We start from the raw sequence: 22911 nt of genomic DNA, 5'->3' as shown, positions 1-22911 counted from the left end.
TTGGCCGGTTAGTTAATAAATGGGAACACTTAATGTGCTTTTGTAAGGAAAGAGAAAAATGAATCTCGGTTTTATATTCCATCCATTCTGGCCTGTGCATGTATTTTAACTCTATTCAGTCTTTGATAATATAATATAGGAAAAACACTTAGGTTCCAAATTGATCGGCTCTCTAAAAAAGTCAGTCATTTTAAATTACATACTGGTTAATGTAATTGGCAAACATATTATGAATGAGAATTCTGAGCTTAACAAAACATACCCTGATGGAGATTTTAATTTAATATTGACCCATTGGATTTCATGTTTGTTTTTTATTGTCCTCATTTTTCATTTAAAAGCATATTAAGCATTAAAATTTCTTATTAGTTATATTATAATCTACTCTATAAAAGGGATAATATAAAAAACACACACACACATATATATAATGGCCATGATTTATCTTGGGCTATCTAAAGTTACTAGTTGTTGAGCTGAATGTCACCAGGTGAGAAATGTTCAACAACTAGTAACTTTAGATAGTCCAAGACAAATCATGGCCATTATTTATATGTTTGTCAGATGCAGTGGTTATCATCCTTCCTAATGCTATAGCCCTTAAATGCAGTTCCTTATGTTGTGGTGACCTCCAACCATAAAATTATTTTATTGCTACCTCATAACTATAATTTTACTTCTGTTATGAATCATAATATAAATATGTGATATGAAGAATACCTGATATGTGACCCCTGTGAAAGGGTCATTCAACCCTCTAAAGGGGTCTTTACCCACATATTGAGAAATGCTGGTCGGATGCATAATGTGCTACATGGAAAAAAACGTCCTACACATTTGAAAGCTATTTCTGCTCAAGAGCTGACAAATCAAGATGAGAGCCAAACACTAAGATATCTTTCTTGTCACACAAGTTCAGATTGGCTAAATATGTCGGGAAGGTGAGAACATCAGAAGTGCCATTGGGAGTGAGTGGGAAGCAAAAGTCTGAAACTAAACACACTATATTTGACTTTCTGTGAGACTCCCAAAGATATTAACAAGGGGTTTAGATACATTCAGGAAGACTGTTTGGCTGAAAATACACATATTGTAATTGTCTCCAAATAACTGTTTATCAAAATTGTACACTGGAAGAGATTAAGTAATCCTGAGCACACTGAGAAATGAATTTAAAAGAGGCATAGTTAGAAATCCAGACTAGGCAGCCCATCAATTTTGAAATTTGAGGAGATAAGGTCAACTCAGCAAAGAGAGCTGAGGAAGATCAATCAATTGGACACCAGAGAATAGAGTGCTTGGAATCCAACAAGAGGAAATGATTCAAAATAAAGTGGTTTTCTTGTCAAATTAGATGGTTAAAAAATCAGGAAACAGCATGGGTTTGGTGGCTCACATCACTGATGCCAACAGTCAGAAAGGTGAGGCAGGAGAAGCACAATCATTAGAGTATGTTGGAACTTTTCCAAACAAAAGCCCAGCAGGAAGAGGTTAAAGTGAAAATGAAAAGAGAGAGATTTGAGATATAAAGTAGAAAACAACTTTTCAACAGACTTTCTCTAAGCATAGAGAAAACAGAATACAGGGAAATATAAATCAAGAATTTTCTTTATTGAAATAAATTGTAATGTATGTGAATGCTGCTTTAATAAAATATGTGTTTAAGATGAGAAAGAAAGAGGAAAAATGATACAAGAGAGAAAAAGAAATGACTACTCAATCAGAAATCAGAGCAATGCACTTGAGTAGGACAGCATGGGTCATAGTCCATCTATGTAACAGAAGAAAGGGCAGAGATGAAAACCCTGACAGCTTGTGTTGGGAGGTGGGTTCTGTTCCAAACTACCTGTTGGATGCAGAGTCATAAATAAAATCTAAAGAAATTTAATGGCTATTTTGAGATTTAGCAATATCGTTATTTTGAGACAGTGTCTCACTGTGTATCCCAGGTTGGCCTTGAACTCATGATCTTCCTAGCTCAGCCGTTCTGGGTGTTGCGATTGCCATGCCTGCTCATTTTTTTCTTTTAGATTTTTCATTTCACTGACAGTGGACCTTGTTTCTCTTGCAGAAGGGAAAAAAAAGAAAAAAATCCTTGCTGCAATAATGAATTAGTGTTTAAATATCTCACCCAGACCCAGAATTATAAGAATTCAAGGACATGGCAGTATAAACACGGGGGAATAATTAGCTAGTGCTGACATTTCAGGAACTAACTGGAAAGACATCTTACTTAATAAAGAAGTTTATTACCCATTGGCTAATAAGGTCAAACTTTCCCCAAATAATAATAACAATTATTATTATTATTATTAATTATTATTATTATTACTGACTAATCATCAAAGGATCTGGAAGATCATATTTCCTTCAACCAGTTCTATTCACTGCAAGATTTGATTTTAAGCATTCAAATAAAAACAAAAACAAAAAACATGCAATCAGATTCTTAGATATGGACTGATTCTTTTAAGTATTGGGTTTCTGTTCTACAGCCTCCTCACAACAAATCAATATGTAGAGATAGAAACTGACAGTTGACTAATTTGTAATGTTTATAAACTGTTGATAGGACTATTTACACTAGAAACCAAGGCAACCTGAATTGGAAGACAGATCTCAGCTTGTTCTGTGACACATGGTTGAACAGAAATACATTGTACATGAGTGATTGGTTCTCAATCTGCTGTTTGTTGCTCAGTGGATCACAAGACAAGAATCAGCATCATTTTGGGGCCAATGGTGGACAAGGTAGAGAGGAAGAAGAAAGAAACGTGTAGAAAAAAGAAAGAAGATCAAGAAAGCAGGACGTGTTTGATGGAATAAATATTATCCACAGAGTTACACTTAAAGACCTGGAAGAGAAATGGCCAAGAGGACAGAGAACGGGCAAGGTCCCTGTTAGAGAGGGGTCCTTTCTTTTAGATAGTAATGCCAAGCCACTATCAGGATTTAAGAAGTTGTTAGATTTTTATTTTGGAAGATCAGTTGGCAACTTTACAGAAATAGATTGGGAAAGGGTTAGCAGGAAGAGACAGCCATCTGCTAGAACTCAGCTGGAAATGGAAGGTGCTGGAACTGGGAACGTGGCAGTGATGTGGAAGGAAGGAAGATATCTACTGGGAGACTGATGGGATAGCAGCTGTCAACACCTGTGGCAGCCTCCTGGGGTCAGTCTTCTCTTTCATTCTGTGACAGGGCATTTCTAAATCTCCCCAACTTCCAGCTCTGACTCCTCATCTGCTAGTAACTCTGAGCCTACTTCAGAGAAAGTAACTGATGTGGGAACCCCTAAACTGTGGAGCTGTGACCACAGAACTTGGCATTTGATTGTGTTCATAGAGCAAGGGAAACAGAGAGACAATAGCATTTGTTTGAGCTTGGACACAGGAGAAACTGAACAGTGGAGTGACTCAACATTTCTTGATGCACATCTTTGAATAGTCAAGAAAGCCAGTCAAAAAGAATTCAGATATAGTGTTGAGATTTGAGAGACAAAAGAAAACCTTAGATTCCTGACTAGATACAAATGTCACCAAAGTCATCTTAAGACAATATATTTGAATTAAGTGACAGGCTTAGAATGAAAAACTTAAATTAAAAGCAAAATGGGAAGGGATAAGAAAACACGCAGCAGCAAGACATACAGGAGAAAAATGGACAGAGTCCGATATCAGAAAAGCAAACGACAAATCCTCTCACTGAAGACAGATATCTGCTAGATTTGAAAAAGAGTACTTTTTAATACAGAGGTTATTAGAAGTAAAGATGAGAGTATGTTTTAAAGGTCATTTAGGCAAAATCTGTATGTGGCTGACCATAAAGTATGTAGAAATGGAAAAAGACCCCATGTGACCCTAGGTTCACTTGTGTCAGGGAAGAGAAGATGTGGAACAAGAGTCACAAGGCGTTCTTTATACCTGAGTATGTGTTGCATGCCTTGGTTGACCATATTTAACACAGATGAAAAATAAAATAAGGTGAGAAGATAATGAATGGAATAGGGTTTCCTGGCATGTAAATATAAAGTCAGAGCATTGATGAAGGGGTCAGCTCTGGATGGTTCTCTGGGGCTGATGTAACAAATTATCACAACACACTGGGGCATAAACAGCAGAAACTTGTCTGAGCATTCTAGCAGTTGGGGGTCTAAAACCAAAGCGTCAGCAGCAGCGGTGGTTTCCTTTTCATAGCCCCATGGGTGAATCACTGCCTGTTCCTACTCCTTGGTGTGTAGCTAGCCAACTTAACCCAGAGTGCCTGTATGTTTTCCTTTTGTAATATTCAAACCTATTCTTTTTATAAGGATACCAACCATATTGGATTAGAAGATCCCATCCTAGATGTCGTAGTTACTTTTACATTGTTATGAAGAGACACTATGACCAAGGCAACTTATAAAGAAAATGCTAACTGGGACTCACAATTCCAAAGGGTTAGAGACCATGATCACCACGGCAGAGATCATGGCAGCAGGCAGGCAGGCATGATACTGGAGCAGTAGCTGAGAGTTCATATCTGATCCACAAGCAAGAGGCAGAGAGAAAGAGAGCTAAATAAGCATGGAGTGGGCTTTTGAAACCTCAAAGGCCACCCCCAGTGCCACATCTCCTCCAACAAGGGCCACACCTCCTAATCCTTCTCAAATAGTTCCATCAACTGGGGATCAAGCAATCAAATATATGAGGCTATGGGAGCTATTCTCATCAATACATCACACTAGCTTAACTAACTATATCCCACATGACACCATTTCCAATCAGATAACATTCTGTGGTTCTGAAGCTTAGCAGATCAGTGTGGATTTGTGGGAGTGACACAATTTTGTCTGTTAGATGAAGAGCAGGCATCTCTTTCATTGCAACAAGAAGGAAGGAATGTAATTGTGTGTGTCTATAGAATTTATAGCAATTTTATTTTCTCTGAAATGGAGACAGAGTCATCAGCAGAGAAGTCAGACTTGAAAGTAAAAGTTTCTTGATGGGGATTTGAAAGACCATTTCACAGAATGAGAAAAGGCTGACGTGGCAGGATTGACAGGCACTACCACATTGGTATATATATAGATGGTGTAATCAATAATTCAGTGTGCCCTTTACACAATCATGGAATGTCTTCTTGGGAGAAGCTACTTTGATTATTAATAGCTTACAACAAAATAAATGCCACTTTCACTAAGGAAAAGCTATTCTCAGATTAACCAGGAATGCATACATTTGGAGTTGAAGTTAAATGGAAGTTTAGTTGTGATGATCCCTATTTTTATACCTAAAATACACATGACTAGAATTTGTTCCCTTTAATGCTGTATCTCCGTAGACTATCCTAAAGATAGACACTGCCTTGTGCATGTACCTGTCTCTTACAATGTCCTCACATTCCTGGATGCTGAAGAGGAATTCAATCCTCAGAGAACATTCTCTGAATTGAAACTTTAGTAATGGTTTCTCACAAAGCAAGCACCTATATCATTTGGAAAGAAATTTTTCTCAGAGCTTTATATTTTCCAAGACAGGGAGATGTGGGATTTGTGGATAATTATACAATTACAAAACATAAACATTTATGATGACCTCCAGCAACATAACAACCTTGAATCTCTTGAAGAAATATAATTGTTCTCAAACCACATAAAAAAAAAAGACTAGCTTAATTCACAGCAGAATTATACTGACAGTATGGCTGCAAATAAATTTTTCTCTATTTATGGAATTCATAACAGATACTCATTAGAAATCATATAATAATAGCAATGTTTTCATGCAAGACTGAACAAGATTAATAGGTAAATATAAGAAATGAAGAAATATTTTACTATTGCATTTCATCTTTTTTTTTTCAGAGTGATTGTGTGCTTAGTTTTTTCCTCTCTGAACAAATACAACCAACACTTGAAGACTCTCCACTTGTGGACCCAGGCAAGTGAATTCATCACAATTACCATATACAGTATGTGTGTATATAATTGTGGGAAAGATCCACAGGTAATATCTTCAATTTCAAGTGATAATGTCTTTTCAAGGCTAATACCTTCTTAATGCTTCCTCCCTAACCATTTCTAAAGAGGAGCATTTGAACCCCTGAGAATATGTTCTTCAAGTTAAGATAAGCCCAGATGTGTTTGTCCATTTAAAATAGTGACAGGATACCGCACATTTCCCCATTTCAATTAGTTGTGCTTTGAATTAAAATTGTATATCAGAGACAGAATATTTTTCTATAGCATAGAAGTCTCACAGTTTTACCTCTACCTCCCAAAGCAACAACAAAAAAAGTATTAAGCAATAAAAATAAGCAAGGGTCAACAAGAAGTTTCATTCTTATTTTTCAAAACCCAATGACACTCCACTGCCTGAACAAAGCCTTACGTTGTTGGTTCCACCATCTGGTTCTCTTCCAAGTGTGTCCTGTGTGGGTTCTAATGAACATTCAGTCATTTCCCCCAGAATTACAGAATCTCCTTTGAAAGTTCTATTAGTTTCAAGCATTTGTAACATATTCCACGAGAAGTGGCAACCTAATAACACAGTAGCTTTTTTATAAAGATCAATTTATTAGTTTTATTTATGTATGTTTGTTTGCCTGCATGTGTGCATGTGTACCACATGTGTGCAAGTGCCAGCAGAAGCCAGAGGGCATCCGATACCCTGGAGCTAAAGTTACCGATGGCTGTAAGTCACTTGGTGTGGGTACTGGGAACTGAATCTGGATCCTCTACAAGAATAAGAAGCACTCTTAATCACTGAGTCATCTTCAGCCCTAACCTGCTAGTTTCAACCTCCATATTTATAAATCCATAATTTTCCAGCCATCACCTATCCTCCATTCAACTCTCAGTCTTCATTTTATCCACATTTACTTCCTGATTCTCTCATTTAAGATTATTTGCATGTGCTTGTCACCCCTGCTTATATCTGGCATCTTAGGTACTTGTTGCTTAGGTAGACAACTTTCTGAACAATTTGTTATGTGGCATAATTATTTATTAAATTATGCAACTGTGTTTGCATCTGACCAGCTTCTCTTGCTACACTAAAAAATAACTTTAAATCAAGGACTCCTTTCCCTGCCCTACATTGCTCTATATTTATAATTCCTGAAATAATGTATGAGGGCTTTCAGAGAAAGAGGGGGAAAGAAAGGGACAAAGTAGAAAATAATCAATTTTAATTACCGGGGGAGATGTTACTACCATCAATAGTACAAACCTTAATAACCACACTCTGAAAATTAAAATATAAAGTTATTGAATTCTAGAAATGTTTTCCAAAGGGGGCTGTGTGGAATTCTCTATCACTAAAGTCCTTCAAGAAAAAATTGCTTCTTTGTGTTTCAAGAGATTAAACCTCTTGTCAGCTTTTTGGTTTGTTCATGGTATTATTTCTGAAAGGTATTTTTGAATACATATGCACCCAAAATTAGGATGGTTATTATAAAAATTAAAATAACACTTTGAGAAAGTTCCCAATTTTAAATTTTCTTATGTCATCAATAATCAAGAATTGTTTCAATAGCTATGAATGACAAAAGATTTGATTTTTGCCAAGTTATAAAGCTGAGATACAGGCTTCCTACAAAAAACGAAGACAGCCTATTGTCTTAAAACAATAGGACACATCTTCCAAGCAGGATATGCAAATCACTATAATCAGCAAGAATTCGCAGGAAGCTGTGTCTTAGTTTGCTCTTCAAATCACTTCCTCCTTCATCATTCTGGATTCTTAATCTTTTGTCACAGAATAGCTGCTGACTGCTAGTAAAAGCCTGTTTACTTAAGCATTGCACTCGTACGTGGGTTGAAATTTAAGCTTATGCTGTCAAATGATTAGAGGGCAAAGTTATTCAAATGTGTTCACACAGTAATTTACCTAGAACAACCTTAAATGAAAATTCCAGATTCTGGCCACCTCTACTGAAGTGTTGATTTTGAATACCTATGTCTCTAGATATGTGCCTCAAAATCACAGAAGGACTGTTTTGTGTGCTGGATAATCTTGGTTGTCAACTTGACACACAGGGGAGAGGGAGCAATAAAAGAAGGCCCAGTCCATTGTGTGCATTGCCATCCCTTAGCCAATGGGCCTGAACTATGTAAGAAAGGTAGCTGGGCAAGCCACAAGGATCAGGCCAGTAATCAGCATTCCTCTATGGCCTCTGCTTCATTTCTTGCCTCCAGGAATGTCTGCCTTGATTTCCTTTTATGATAGACCTTAACCTCTTAATCAACTAAACCCTTTCCTCCCCATTTTGCTTTTCCTTGTCATATTTATCATGGAAACCGAAAACAAACAAAAGCATGTCACCCTCAATCTGAGAGATACTAATAAATAGTCCTTGAACTTCACTGCCTGATGAAACCAAATTTTTTGCAACAACGCTAGACTTTACCTTTTTTTTCAAATGCTGGGCTACTTATATCTACTAAAAAAAAATCCTTGGCTCTTCATTGCCCTTCAAGTCATTTACTCCAATGATGACCCCAGAGTATGTATTTATTTACAGACTAGAAATATTTGATGAGATAAACTGTGTCTATATCACACACCGTTGCATTCTAAGGTGTACCACAGAGTCTGTCTGATAACAAATGCTTGCCAAATAATTACTGAATAAACATTGACAGTGACATCCACAAAAACAAGGTGGTAATCTCTATCAAAGTAGAGGATTATTTTTATTAAAAAAAAAAAAAAAAAAGGAGAGGAGAAGTTCAGAGTCATGTTGCTCTTCATATAGTCCTGACATGGAAAAAGTCCTGGCACATGAGAGCTCCCAACCACTAGAATGTTTTAAAACACAATTTGGGAAAATGTCTTCTACAAATTATTATATTAAATGCAATTGACTTCATGATACAATTTAAAACTCCTTATGGATTTTTATATTAACTGTCTATATATTAATTCTCTGATTCCATAATTTTTATATGCTACAAAGATTAATATATATAGCTTGCATGTTTTTATTTTCAGTCCTATAATAAAATGTCTGGCATAGTCAACTTAAGAAGAGAAATAGTTGTCGGGCAGTGGAGGCACATACCTTTAATCCCAGCTCTCAGGAGGCAGAGGCAGGCAGATCTCTGAATTCAAGGCCAACCTAGTCTATAGAATGAGTTCCAGGACAGCCAGAACTACACAGAGAAATCTAGTCTCAGAAAAAAAAAGGAGGAGGAGAAGGAAGGGGAAGGAGGAGAAAGAAAAGAACAGAAATAGTTTATTTTGGCTCATGATTCCAAAGATTTTAGTTCACAGACATTTGGTCATGTTGTTTTCAAGGTCTCTGGTAAGGAACTCATGGTTGGAGAACATACATACCAAAGCAAAGCTACTCACCTAATATGGCAGAATAGGAAAGAGATAAAAAGGAAGGGAGTGGGGTCCTCATGGCCGCCTCTCTCAGAAGTCTCGCCTTCTACAGCAGTGGCTCTCAGCCTTCCTCCCACTGTGTCCCTTTAATACAGTTGCTCAAGTTGTGTTGACCCCCATCATAAAATTATTTCCATTGCTACTTTATAACTGTAATTTTGCTACTGTTATGAATCACAGTGTAAATATCTGTGTTTTCTGATGGTCCTACGTGACACCTGTGAAAAGGTCATCTACCCCAATGGGCACAACCCACAGGTTGAGAAGCACTGCTCTACAGACTCTCCCACCTTCCCACACTGCCATGGGCTAAGAACCAAGCCTTCAAAACATAGACCTCTGAAGAGCAAATCCAATACATAGCACCCTTCCACATCAGAAATTAAACAATCCATTCATGCCCACCACATAGTTCTCACATGTGAGAGACAGATATGTGACCAAGTGTAGGAATATTAAAATAGGTACTTATCTTAGTAGGGTTTCTATTGTTGTGAAGAGGCACCATGATTAAAGCAACTCTTATAAAGGAAAACATTTAATTGAGGCTAAATTACACAGTTCAGAGGTTTAGTCCTGTAGCTAGAGTTTTCCTGCTTTGCCCACAGTCAGGACAAATCTTTGTCACCCGCCAGTCCCACAGCCTCTCAGACCCAACCAGGTAAACACAGAGACTTATATTGCTTACAAACTATATGGTCGTGGCAGGCTTCTTGCTAACTGTTCTTATAGCTTAAATTAATCCATTTTCATAAATCTATACCTTGCCACGTGGCTCGTGGCTTACCGGCATCTTCACATGCTGCTTGTCCTGGCAGCAGCTGGCAGTGACTCCTTCTGCCTTCCTGTTCTTTCTTTTCTCCTCTCTGTTAGTCCCGCCTATACTTCCTGCCTAGCCACGGGCCAATCAGGTTTTATTTATTGACCAATCAGAGCAACACATTTGCCATACAGAACATCCCACAGCATTTAATTGAGGCTAAATTAAAGGAAATTATTAAATTTGAATTAAAGGAAAACATTTAATTGAGGCTAAATTACATAGTTCAGAGGTTTAGTCCATTATCATCATGGAGGGACATGGCAGTGTGCAGACAAACCTGGTACTGGAGAAGGAGCTAAGAGTTCTACATGTTGATCCTCAAGGAGAAGAAGGAGACTGTGTGCCATACTGGGCATAGCTTGAGCATATCAGACCTCAAAGCCCACCCCACAATGACACACTTCTTCCAAAAAGGTTATGGCCCATACCTCCTACTAGTGCCGTTCCCTATGGGCCAAACATTCAAACAAAGAGTCTGTTCCATACCTATTCAAATCACCACAGTAATGAATTACAACCTCAGACAATGATTATCAGTTCTAAGAGGATGTATTAATAATTGCCTTTAGAGGATATTGGTAACTACACATTATTGTAAACACAAGATTTCAGTCATTACCTCAAGTCACTGCTTCTACTTTATGATGTATATTTGAAAAAGAACTTGAATCCATGTGCTCTACAAGCTAGGCACTCATTAGTTCATGGTCTAGCTATAAACTTGGGGGAAAAAACAGATCTAAAATCATTAAGTTGAGTTGTGGAATATAGGTTTACAATTTAAGTTGGAATGATACATCATTTGATAAGAAAAATTTGAACTGCCATGTTCTGAAATATGGCAAAGTAGACATACTAAGGATACATTATATACCTCAAAATAAAAAAGAATTTGAACGTAATACACCTAAGTGTATGTGAATGAGTACTAGTGAAACATTGGGGAAAGTCCTAACAGCGAATGCCATTGGGTAGCCAATGACAATGTGGCAAGAACTATGCCTTTCCCTTTGATTCTATTAAGAAACAATATTGTCAAAAGAAATTTAAAATTCTAATGCTGTTAAGCAAGGGTAAATCCTGTAACAAAGATAACAACATTCTTAAGTACCACAAATTTACAAAGTGAAAACAGCTTGCTTAATGAAAGCTTTCTTTAAAAATCACAAAACCAACAAGGTAGAGTTAAAACAAAACATAAGTAGCTATCTATGAGTTTAACTCATCTACTGAGGAAAACAGTTAAAAAATAGGAGTGAAAATGCAAACCATAACTATATTCACTATAAAAAAAAAAGCTTAAACAACTTGATTTGATTTTAAAGGTTGAGGTTTTCAGGTTTTAAATATTTCCATAGGTGTACTAGGCAATACAAAGAAAATGGAATCAGAGGACAAAATATTTATGAGGAAAAAGAGAGTTTAGGTCCCAAAGCTTCTATTAGAATTGAACAAATAATAGAACCTTCCCCTAGACTGTGAAATTTTCAAAAAAGATATGAGATGTTATGACTCTTCATTAAATAATGTAACAGCAACATACATAAAGTGTAGTTGGAAGTTTTTCTGTGCCCCAGCTGGCTGGCGGCTGGGACTAATCTCTCCCACTTGTATCCCCCAAGTAAGCACACAGAGGTTTATATTAATTATAACTGCTTGGCCATTAGCTCAGGCTTATTACTGACTAGCTCTTACACTTAAATTAACCCATAATTCTTATTTATGTCTAGCTGTGTGGCTTGGTACCTTTTCTCAGTTCTGCCTTGTTATCTTGCTTTCTCTGTGTCTAGCTGGCAACTCCTGACTCTGTCCTTCCTCTTCACATAATTCTCCTCCTCTGCTTGCCTGCCTATACTTCCTGCCTGGCTACTGGCAAATTGTTTTATTTATCAACCAATCAGAGCAACACATATGCACAGCATACAGAACAACATCCACAGTACTTCCCCTTTTCTGTCTAATCAAAAAGGAAGGTTTTAACTTTAACATAGTAAAATTATACATAACAAAAGTTATCAAGCAAGAATTACAGTTATAATATCTAGTCTATTTGTATTTGACAAAATTAATGAAAATATTCTATCTATCCTATATTTGTGAGTCTAAAGTTTCATACCTAGTTTATCTTTTATTATAACCAAGGAAAATTATAACTATTAAGTCTTCAACTACATCAAAGACCTCAGAAGGATATAATATTACCTAAGTAAACAGGAAGTACATTGTGAGCAACTTCCAAAAATTCTGGAAATGACAGAGCTGCCTACCTGGACAGTTATCCAAAGTTCCTCTACAATGTTGGGGCATCCATCTTCAGCCTATAGGCATAGAGGTTTTTTGTGACTTTTTCCCGTGTTCTGTAGACTATTTGGCAGTCTCCTCTGCAAAACAGGAACCTGAAGGACCATCTCGCCTTGCAAAGTTCAGTGGTCACCTTCCTATGGGTCCTACATGTCCAGTTGATACAACATTTTGTCAAGCAGTCCAGGCCAAAAGAGTTTCTTGCCCAAATGGCTATTTTGCCAAGAAGAAGATAAACTCCATATGGAGTGTCTTCAATGCCTATCTTCCTCTTTGAAGTAAATTGGTACTGCCAGGATCAGACATGTCTCATTGTGCAGGAAAGTCTAAGTTTTTAAAATATTTTAAATGCCATATTCTGTAAGTCTTTGAACTGTTTGATGATTACATACTTAATTGAAATATATCTATGTATACCTAGAAAACTTAACTAACATGACTATAAGTTTGATTATCATCGATGACTAATTATTAATCTGTATTTCTCAACTATACGTTACAATTTCAAATGAGTTACATAGACATAATACTTTAAATAAGAGTAGAAATATACATACAGTATAATAAAATTAACTTTAAATTTGTATCAATAAACTAAAATACATAGCAATGTAAAACATTTTAAGCATGTTGTTGCTCTTCAAAGGTAGATTCAATAATCTACCCTTTTATCCTATCGTATCTATATCCTATATTTCTATATCATATCCCTTTCCTTTTTTTAGAAAGAGATTGACTATGACCAAAAACAATTTGTAACCAACAACCTAAACAAAGACAAACATCCATAATCCATTCTTTGGGAATATGGGAGCAGTGTTCTAGGCTACTTCCTGCTGGTAAGGGGCACTGATAGTCTTATGGGGATCCTGAGAAAATTTGAGATAATGGTCAAGTCCTGGGAAGACCAGCTATAACCTTTGTTGATAGGTATGATCTGTTAAGGTTCAGGAAGTCTGGTTTGATCAAATTTGATCCATCTTAACCTGGAACAAATCCATAGCCTCTTGCTTCCTGTGGAAGCAAAAACAGACCTCCTTTCCAAAGCAACATATTTTTATATTCAAATTTTGAAGTCAAGATATCTTTAAAATATACATATTGGTTTAACTGAGCAGCCTTTATAATTAAATGTCTTTCTGCAGTTAAAAATCCCAACGACAATATAATCCAGACTTTCTGTGTGATTTCCATCTTTACATGGTTTATTTTTTATATTATTTTTACTGTCTCTTTAAAGACCTTATTTTTTTTTAATTATCTATTTCTTAAACTACACACACTCCTTTTCCTCTCTCTTCCAAGCCTACGTATATTTTTACATATAATGTAAACCATTTAAAGTCTTGTTCCAGTTGAATCTGTCTTATTATGAATCTATTGCTTTAAATTGAAGTAGCTAGTACTGAAATGGTAGCTTTGGCTGCTGGCTCTGCCCACCTCAGCTTCCTAAACATGGCAGAACTACATTTGCTGCCAGCTCTGGGGGAACCATGCTCACTGCTGACTCTGAAGCAGTGTGTCTATGTTTCCATCCAGCAACATGGTAGCCCAAAAACCTCTCTCTCTTTTTTTTTTTTTTTTTTTTTTTTTTTTTGTATTAGCAAAAGCTATATCAACCATGCACCATGCTGGGCGGCTTGCAGACACCACTGTGTACAACAGCAGGAATCAAGCCCATATGCCTTGAACCTGCCATACTGTAGCTCAAGTCTGCATGCCCCAGCATCTCTGTACCTTGGCATCTCTATATCTCGGCCCGCATGAGACATGAAGTAGAAAGCTGGTTTTGGCTCTGTTATTGTGTGTTTAGAAGCCTTTTTAAACTTTTTTAAGGAAATCCAATAGCCCTGCATTGGTACACCAAATTGTAGATGAATTTCTAAATGATCTTATTAAATAAAAAACAGAGAGATCAGGGAAATAGGGAAAGCCACCAGCCAACCTTACCTCACTAACTCTGCAGTTTCCAAAGAGAGTGATTTCCTGCCTACCCAGGCTTATATGCCTTGCTGTTCTGCTATCTGATTTGCTCTCTGTCTAGCTACATCACTTCCTCTTCCTGGCCAGTTCTGTCACTTCCTGTCTGTACAGGCCTCTAGAACTCTATGGTTGGTACTGGGCTTAAAGGTGTGTATCACCATGCTTGGCTCTCTTCCCTCGTGTGGCCTTGAACACACAGAGATCCTGCCTGCTAAGTGATAGGATTATGGGCATGTGCTACTGCTGCCTGATTTCTTTGTTTACTTAAAATGGCTTGCTAGTTCCTCTGATCTCCAGGCAAACTTTATTTATTAAAGCACAAATAAAATATCACCACATTTCAGCACAACTAAAATATCACCACAGTAAAGCAGGAGCTGTGAGACACTAGAGAAATCCACAAAAACATACTAATTAAAGAATATTCTAACACACAACTTTCAATTTGTGAAAACTTGAGTGAGGAAAAAAAAGTGGGTTCACACAAAAGCTAAAGTAAAATAAATAATGCAGATGGCTGATTTCTATCACTCTCTTCACACTGAAAGCAGAGAATAGGACTTCTTCCTATGAGAAAGTAGACATACTGCAGACACTATCATTTAATCGTGATTTAGTGAAAAATGATGGATGATTTCAGAAAACTAGAAAACAATTACGTTTAGTAGTTTAAAAACAAAATCTCTTTTAACAACTTTTGGGAAAAAAGAAAGTGCAGCCCCAAATTTCCGAAGCCTCAGCAGAGTAGCATCCATTTCCTAGCAACAGATGTCACCTCAGTGATGCTGGTCTCTTGACAGTCACTGCTGATTTTCAGCCCCAGCTGACCAGCAACCACAGAATCTTAATTCAAACATCACAGAAACAGCCCTAGTAGAGTCTTGATGACCTCTCAAACATTTAAGAATAGACATTTAACACCACTGCTTAAACAGTTAATGATGAGGAACGAAAGGGAAATTATTCCTATTTGCTTTCCGAAACAAAGTATTCATACCCAGAGTTTCGAGAATTAGAAGAGCTACCTATAAGAAATCAGAGAGGAATATCACTCATGAATATCAATAGAAAACTCTAAATAAAATATTAGACAAAATAGTCTATCAGCACACTAAAGGAATATAATCCATCATGGCCAGAAACCATTTAATTTTAATATTAATATTATACATAAAGAGATAAAAATTAAAAAATTCACATGGTCATCTTTGTGGACCTAAAAGGGCATTTGATAAAAATTAAATTTCCTTTTAAAATAGTCAAAAAGTAAAAAGAAATAGTGAGTGCCTTTGCATGGGAAAATATAACAAGACTTCCCAGAGCCCACAGTAGATATGAGAGAAAAACACTGAAAATCACACCCACCAAAATGAAGGACAAACCCCCCACACCCAAGATCATGACAATCACTTTACAATGTGTAGAAAATGGGTGGCAAGACAGAGCTCACTCCTTCACCTTCCAACCTTTTCCTCAAAATGTATCTTTTCCATAAAGATTTCCATGGTCACCCATTGAAATCGAACCCTGCCTGTGTTTTAGAAGCACCCAATGCATTTATCCTCCTGTGTTACTTATGTTCACCATAATACAAACTTTACTTATTTATTGTGCTTTTTTTTTTAACTTCTCACATGCTGGACATGTGTCAATGGGGGAATTACCTCTCTTCTCCTCCTAACATTTAGTACAGTGGCTTGTTCACGATAGGTTAAAAAATACTCATTAAATAACAAATGAAATAGAATAGGACATTAGAAGCATAAACTTTTATGTAAGACAAAACCAAAATTGTTTGTAAACAATGTCCTTGTGCATATAGGAAAAGAAGTATCAACTACAAATACCTCACAAAAAGAATTTAGTGAAAACACCAGCTACGAATTGTTGTATACCTGTATCTGTCATATTATAGATATTCTTGATATATATTTATAAAATAGTTCAGATATAATGACTATTTAGAATATTTAAAAGACAAAGTAGTTCCATCAACAATATTCACACACACACACAAAAAAAAAATGCCTAGAATGGATTTAACAGGTAAGCCCAAACAAAAACTGCAGAGCAGAACTGAGAAATCTGAGGAACAAATGGAAATGCACATTCTGGAGAGCCAAATTCAACATCTTAAAGATGACACGTATCTAAATGCAATTCACTCTTTAAAAATATTAACAGGTCTTTTTTTTAGCAGAATAATAATCTTATTTCACAGTTCATAAGTAAAGAAAAATCAAGAAAAAAATCTGTGAAACGAGAGCAAATAAATGAGATGGAGATAAAAAAATAAAATAAAATCCATAAACATTCGAGCAGTGTTGTGTCTTTACCTAAGTGGATGGAAACATGAATAGATCAGTATAGAAGTTACCATAGGTTGTCCATGAATAGAGCCAAATATACATAGAAATGTAGTATGTGACCAGAGCAAAGAGGGGAAGCTCAGTAAATGGCTTGTGATGACACATCCCTCACTCTACAGGATAAACAACAAATGAGGAAGGAAATGTTAAGTGCAAATAATGAAATCATAGATGACCAAGAAAACCTGAGGGCAGACCTTTATAGTCCTGAAGTGTACTGCAGTGGGAGAGGGTAAAATTCAGAGCCCCTAACAACATTGCACGACAATAAACACTTCAGCAAGGTAAAAATAAAGTGCAATGATAAGTGATAAAGGAGTTGAAATATTGCTGATTCATCCCAAAGACTTGTTCACTTGGTGTGTATAATCATCCTCTAGAAAATGATAAGAAAATTAAGACTGTGAAAGATGAGTACACAAAAAATACAAGTGCCTCTCAGCCAATGAGAAGATGCTCAGCCTCATTCATAAGAGGAATACAAATTAAATTACATAAATGGCATGGACTCACACACACACACACACACACACACACACACACACACACACACACACGCCTCTCTCTCTCTCTCTCTCTCTCTCTCTCTCTCTCTCATCAGATTGGCAAAAAACCAAGAATTTAATTAGCATCTTAGTTGCACATCAGCAGGCCTCTCGTGCTGCTGGTGATCATACAAATTGGTACAAGCACCATGGAAGTTAATTTGGCAATATTTATCAAAATGACACAGGCAAATAGACTCTGACCAGCAAATTCTGCTGTTGAGTTTTTGTTCTGATATTCACAACTGGAACAGGTGACATGTCTTTGAGGCTGTCCCTTGAAACATGGTTCACAAAGCCTACACATCATTGGGAAAGACCCACCTGGAACTGGATAAATAAATCCCAATACCCCCACATAGTAGAAGCTATACTTTAAAAACTAAAAATTATTTTTGTAATATCAATGTAAAAAAATCTATAAATACTTTGTGCAGAATACTATGTTGTGGCCTTTGTCAATGATGGAGAAGAGGAATGGCATGTTCATCTTTGCTTTTATGGAGCAGTTTGAAGAGGATGTGAATCTTTATGGAAAGATACAGAAACAACTAGAATAATAGTTAAATACATAGTAGGCATGGGAAGACCTTTTACTTCAAACTTTAAAAATCACTTGTCGCCGGGCAGTGGTGGCGCACGCCTTTAATCCCAGCACTCGGGAGGCAGAGGCAGGCGGATCTTTGTGAGTTCGAGGCCAGCCTGGGCTACCAAGTGAGTTCCAGGAAAGGCGCAAAGCTACACAGAGAAACCCTGTCTCGAAAAACCAAAAAAAAAAAAAAAAAAGAAAAAAAAATCACTTGTCACCTTTAATCTCCAGAATAAATTGTTTTCTGAAAAAAAACTTCAAAATGATATTTTTGAAGTAGTATATTTGCTAGTTCAGGGATTCAGAACAGACACATTTAGGCTCAATAATACCTTACCAATCCTGAGGCTGTCAGATGAATCCAGCACACCCTGTAAATCTCTACAGTGGCCAGAACATTCTAGCATCCCTTTCTCCATATCAAGCTGTTCTCAAGTTTTCCTCCTCAAGCTCATCATTTAAACTTTTTTCTTCAATATAGTGACTCTCATTTTTCTAGTTACAGCATAATGTTTATAAATATGGCTCTGGAGATCAATTAATCCTACACTATGTTTTTTTTTTCTGTCCATTTATTTTTTAAATAGTATTTTAATTTATTCTTTGAAAAATTTAAACATGCATATAGTGTGTCTTAATCATATCTACCATCCATTCCCCCTTTGCCTCTCCTGAGGCTTCCCTGACACAACCAACCTCTTTCCATGTCCTTTTCTCTTACAATCTATTGATACTAATTAGTGGTACCCATTTATGTACGAGTGCAGAGCAAAACACTGAGGGCATAGGCAAACTACCAGTGGCCACACCCCTGAAGGGCAAGTGACTCTCCCTCCTCCCCTCATTGGCAATAGTCCCTCAGCTAGGGATTAGAGTCTTGGGAGGCTCTCTCCCAACCATACTGGAATTTTAGCTGGCTCCATATAGTACAGATCTTGTTAAGGTAAACACAGTTGCTGTGAGCACCTGTGATCCAGTATTTTGGATCTACATGACTTTGGAGGAAATGCCTTAGTTTCCACATGTGTATAACAGAAGAAACCAACCTTGTAAGTTTGCTGTGAGAATTCAGTGAAATGTCTCCCATAGGCTGGCACATTCTCAATCTCTTTAAGTCTCTCTACTACTAACCTATTAGCTGTTAAAAATTCCTAGGGTTCTGAAGTCCCAAATGCTATGATGCAATCTTGGGTTAACAAGCTCTCCGTAGAGTTTTGGGAGGCCCTCCTGGTCAGAGGTTGCAGTCTATCCTGACCTGGCAGCTCTCTCTGAGCTAGCAACATGGAGGACTCCCTCTCCCCGCCAGAGAATTTCCTGCTCTCTACCTGGCCTTCTTTGGAGAATATCTCTAGGCTCAGATGACTGACTTATCTTTAGTATGACCCTTTACACAGTTTCCTGCAAATACTCTTCCCCTGCTGCCCATATGGTTATTATGCTCTAGGTATTTTGATAAGATTGTGCTGATACTAACCCAGCTATATGATAGAAGAGTTCGACTCAATGCAAATTAGGTAATTCCCCATCTACCACCCCCAATCTTATATATCTCCTATACTCTGGAATAAAGCTGAGCTTCCTCACTGAAGCTATCTCTTGGAAGAGTATTTCCATAAGGTTCACAGGTCAGACAAAGCCCCACCTGCTGCTTCTGCCCCCTTTGCCCTAGTGGCCCAGTGGCCAAGAGTACCATGAGCAAGGAGGGGAAACACAGTTCTAGCCAGAGGAGAGCACAACATACAGCAATTGTACATTTACTGTTCAGATGCTACATCATAAATTTATGATAATTTCCTACCCTTAAATTAAAACTTCTCTCATTAAATACATTGGGTTTCTATTTAATAACTCTTCACTCCTTAATTCAAATATAATATTCATTGTGCATTAAAAAGTCATCAGTATTTTTAGCACCTTTATACCTAGGACTCACTAATATTTTTTTATTATGAAATGTAATTTGCTTCATTGCGAATCAACTTAACAGTGTCTCTCAATCACTATAATGGGGATATTTAAATGACTTTTAATGTATTTATGTAACAGATGTCCCCTTGATTCAAAGAAGCCCTCTTTTAAATATCAGTAATCCACTTTATTAACTACAAACTCAATTAATTGATAATAAAACTACTATCACCTACATGTGATGAATAACCTACTCTAGTAACCATGAAAGAGGCACACAGAAAGAACACAGCCTGCTGGTACAATCTTAACGTACTGGAAAAAATTAGAGAGTTTACAATAACCATCAGAAAACCAAGAGGACCACAATGAATCCAAAATTGAATACTGACATTTTTGTTTTTAATAACTATTTTTTCTCTAAATTTCTTCAGCATCTGTACCACCAGAGACTATCAAAGGAAACGTTAAACCCATAATAATGTATGCTTGATTCTTGGGGGAAAAAAGCAGGAAATTTCAGGTTAAAAACTAAAGCCTTTATTTTATTGACATAATAATGTGGCTCAAAGTAAAACTTATGTTACCTTGTTATTGAATAAATATCTAGTATGAAACAAAAAGCAGATTATGTCCTTTGGGGGCAGAGAAGAAGCAGAGCCTGGGATAGATCTAAATTGACTAGACAATATGTAAAATAATTGTAATGTGAGTATGAACTGATGCAGGTTGTGTTAGGAACAGTCAAGGAAAGGTAGACCCAGAAATATTTCCCTTTTGGTTAGGCTTAGTCATGGTGAAAGTCTGAGGTAGCAGAGGTCTCTAATTTCTGATTTCTAAAGGCCGCTGCTGAGCTGAAGAGATGCCACAGAAGCTATGAGTACTTACTGCTCTTCCAGAGGACCTGAGTTTGGATCCCAACATCCATGTCTGTGGCTCACAACAGCCTGTAACTTCAGGTCCGGGGTATTTGATGTACTTTTCTGGCTTCCATGGGCACCTGCATTCATGTGTGAGTGTGTGTGTGTGTGTGCGTGCGCGCGCGCACAGACACACACACAATTTAAAATAAAATATATCTCCGACCTCCAGTATTTTAAGCTGATCATAAATGTTAATGAGAAAAAAAAAGACAACTGAAAGTTACATGGAGGTTTTAACTTTAAATAGCAGTTTAAATAATGGTGCCAATCAAAACTGAACATAGATTATCAGGGAGAGAGTTAGGTCCAGAGGTGGAGACACAAACCTCACCTCTTACTAAGTACCCAGTGTCCTGAATTCTCTGAATATTTCAACATCATCTGAAGAATGTTCCCTTTGTCTTCTGCTGGTCCTGTTTAGCCTTTAAATGCTTCATCGATTCTGTGCTGCGATAATTATGAATTAACTAACACTCACTGTTTTTCAGGTGAGAAATGTCCAGACAATAACCCTAAGGTACAGTTACTGATGACATACGAGGACTCAAAGCTCACCATCCTAGTGAAACACATGAAAAACATCGTAAGTTCTTCCATGTCCAAAGAGACTGGAGCCCTCCATGGAACAGCCACCCACCTCCTTTGGGTCATTAACGTCAACATTAGTAAAAGAAATGAGTAATGAGTCATTTTCTGTCCAGCCAATCAGTTCCCAAATAATGACACGGAGACTCCTTATTAATTATGAAAGCTCAGCCTCAGTTTAGGCTTGCTTCTAAGTAGCTCTTATTACTTAAATGAAACCATATTTTTTAATTTGTGATCTTCCACATATTTATTGCCTTATCTCCCATTCTACCCATCCTGCTTCTTCCACCTCTGGCTGGTGACTCTACCTTTCTTCTTCCCAGAGCTTTCTCTGTCCAGAAGTCCCACTATATCTCCGCCTGTAAGATAAATTGCTAAACAGTTCTATTAATAATAATAAAAAAAAAAAAACAGAGCCAGATATTGGAGAGAAAGCTGAGAGATCAGAGGAACAGAACAAACCACAGCCACAAATTCTTACCCTGGGAAATCCTCAGCTCAAGAGAGCTACTTCCTGTATACTCATGCCTGTATCTTTCTGTGCCCTGCCATCTCACTTCCTCTCTCCGCTCAGCTACATCACTTTCTCTTTCTGCCCAGCTCTGTCACTTCCTGTCTGTCTGTACAGACCTCCAGACCTCTATGGTTAACTAGTGCTGGGAAATAAAGGAATGTGCCACCACTCTGTTCCCAGTGTGGCCTTGAACTCACAGAGATCCGGATGAATCTTGGCCTCCAGAATGCTAGGATTAAAGGTGTCTGCTACCATTGTCTGACTTCTATGTTTAATATAGTGGCTGGCTTTTCCTCTGATCCTCCGATAAGCTTTATTGGGGTGCACAAATAAAATATCACCATACCTGCCTAGGTTCTGGGCTTTTAGCTTTTTATTAAACCAATCACAGTGGCACATCTTCACACAGTATAACGGAATGTTTCACAACAGAAATGGGTCTAACAACCAAGTTTAAATGAGGACCCAGCAGCCAATTACATTGTTTTTGTCTCAGTATGAACATGATCTTTAAGGTAAAGGCTATAGAATCTCGCAGGGAAAGTCATCAAATAAACACAGGGCAATATTCAAAATGAAGGTTCAGGAAAACCCTGTGAATAGACTCTGAGAAAGCAGAAATGCCCTGGGGGGAGAAACAGACTGGTTTCCAAGAATTCCTGTGGCTCATGCAACTGAGCACAGTGGAAGACCCACTCTCTCTTGCTGCGCAGTGACATGGCTCCTGGCTCCTGGCTCTGTGAAGCTAATGGTTGCTTGGGGTTTCCACCCACAAGTCTCACTGTACCTTTATTTTTACTTTTACATTATGATCTTAGTCACCACTTTCTGATGTCATTGTTTAAATGTATTTCTTTCTCTTCCAAAAAAAGTGGGGCGGGGGGGACTTTGTTATTTTTGGAGTTTGTTGGATGTCCTTGAAACAGCTTTTTGTATTTTCCTTTTGTTGTCAAACATTTCATCTTTGTGTCTTTCATTGATCACTGGCATCTTATTTTTT

The 22911-nt window shown here is 37.3% G+C and overlaps 1 protein-coding gene across 3 annotated transcripts in view; it reads left to right on the top strand.

Annotated features, from left to right (window-relative positions):
• Positions 1-22911, top strand: part of Pik3c2g (phosphatidylinositol-4-phosphate 3-kinase catalytic subunit type 2 gamma) — a 347375-nt gene that overhangs the window by 292227 nt on the left and 32237 nt on the right. For all 3 annotated transcript variants that reach the window (XM_037204039.1, XM_037204040.1, XM_028872205.2), the window contains 2 exons: positions 5843-5918; positions 21298-21392. In XM_037204039.1, the coding sequence (XP_037059934.1) occupies positions 5843-5918; positions 21298-21392 (171 nt within the window). The remainder of the gene's footprint in view (positions 1-5842; positions 5919-21297; positions 21393-22911) is intronic.

The sequence above is a fragment of the Peromyscus leucopus genome, chromosome 3 (genome assembly GCF_004664715.2).
Source record: "Peromyscus leucopus breed LL Stock chromosome 3, UCI_PerLeu_2.1, whole genome shotgun sequence".
NCBI lineage: Eukaryota > Metazoa > Chordata > Mammalia > Rodentia > Cricetidae > Peromyscus > Peromyscus leucopus.
The sequence above is the reverse complement of the archived record's forward strand: the minus strand, read 5'-3'. Positions and strand labels throughout refer to the sequence as shown.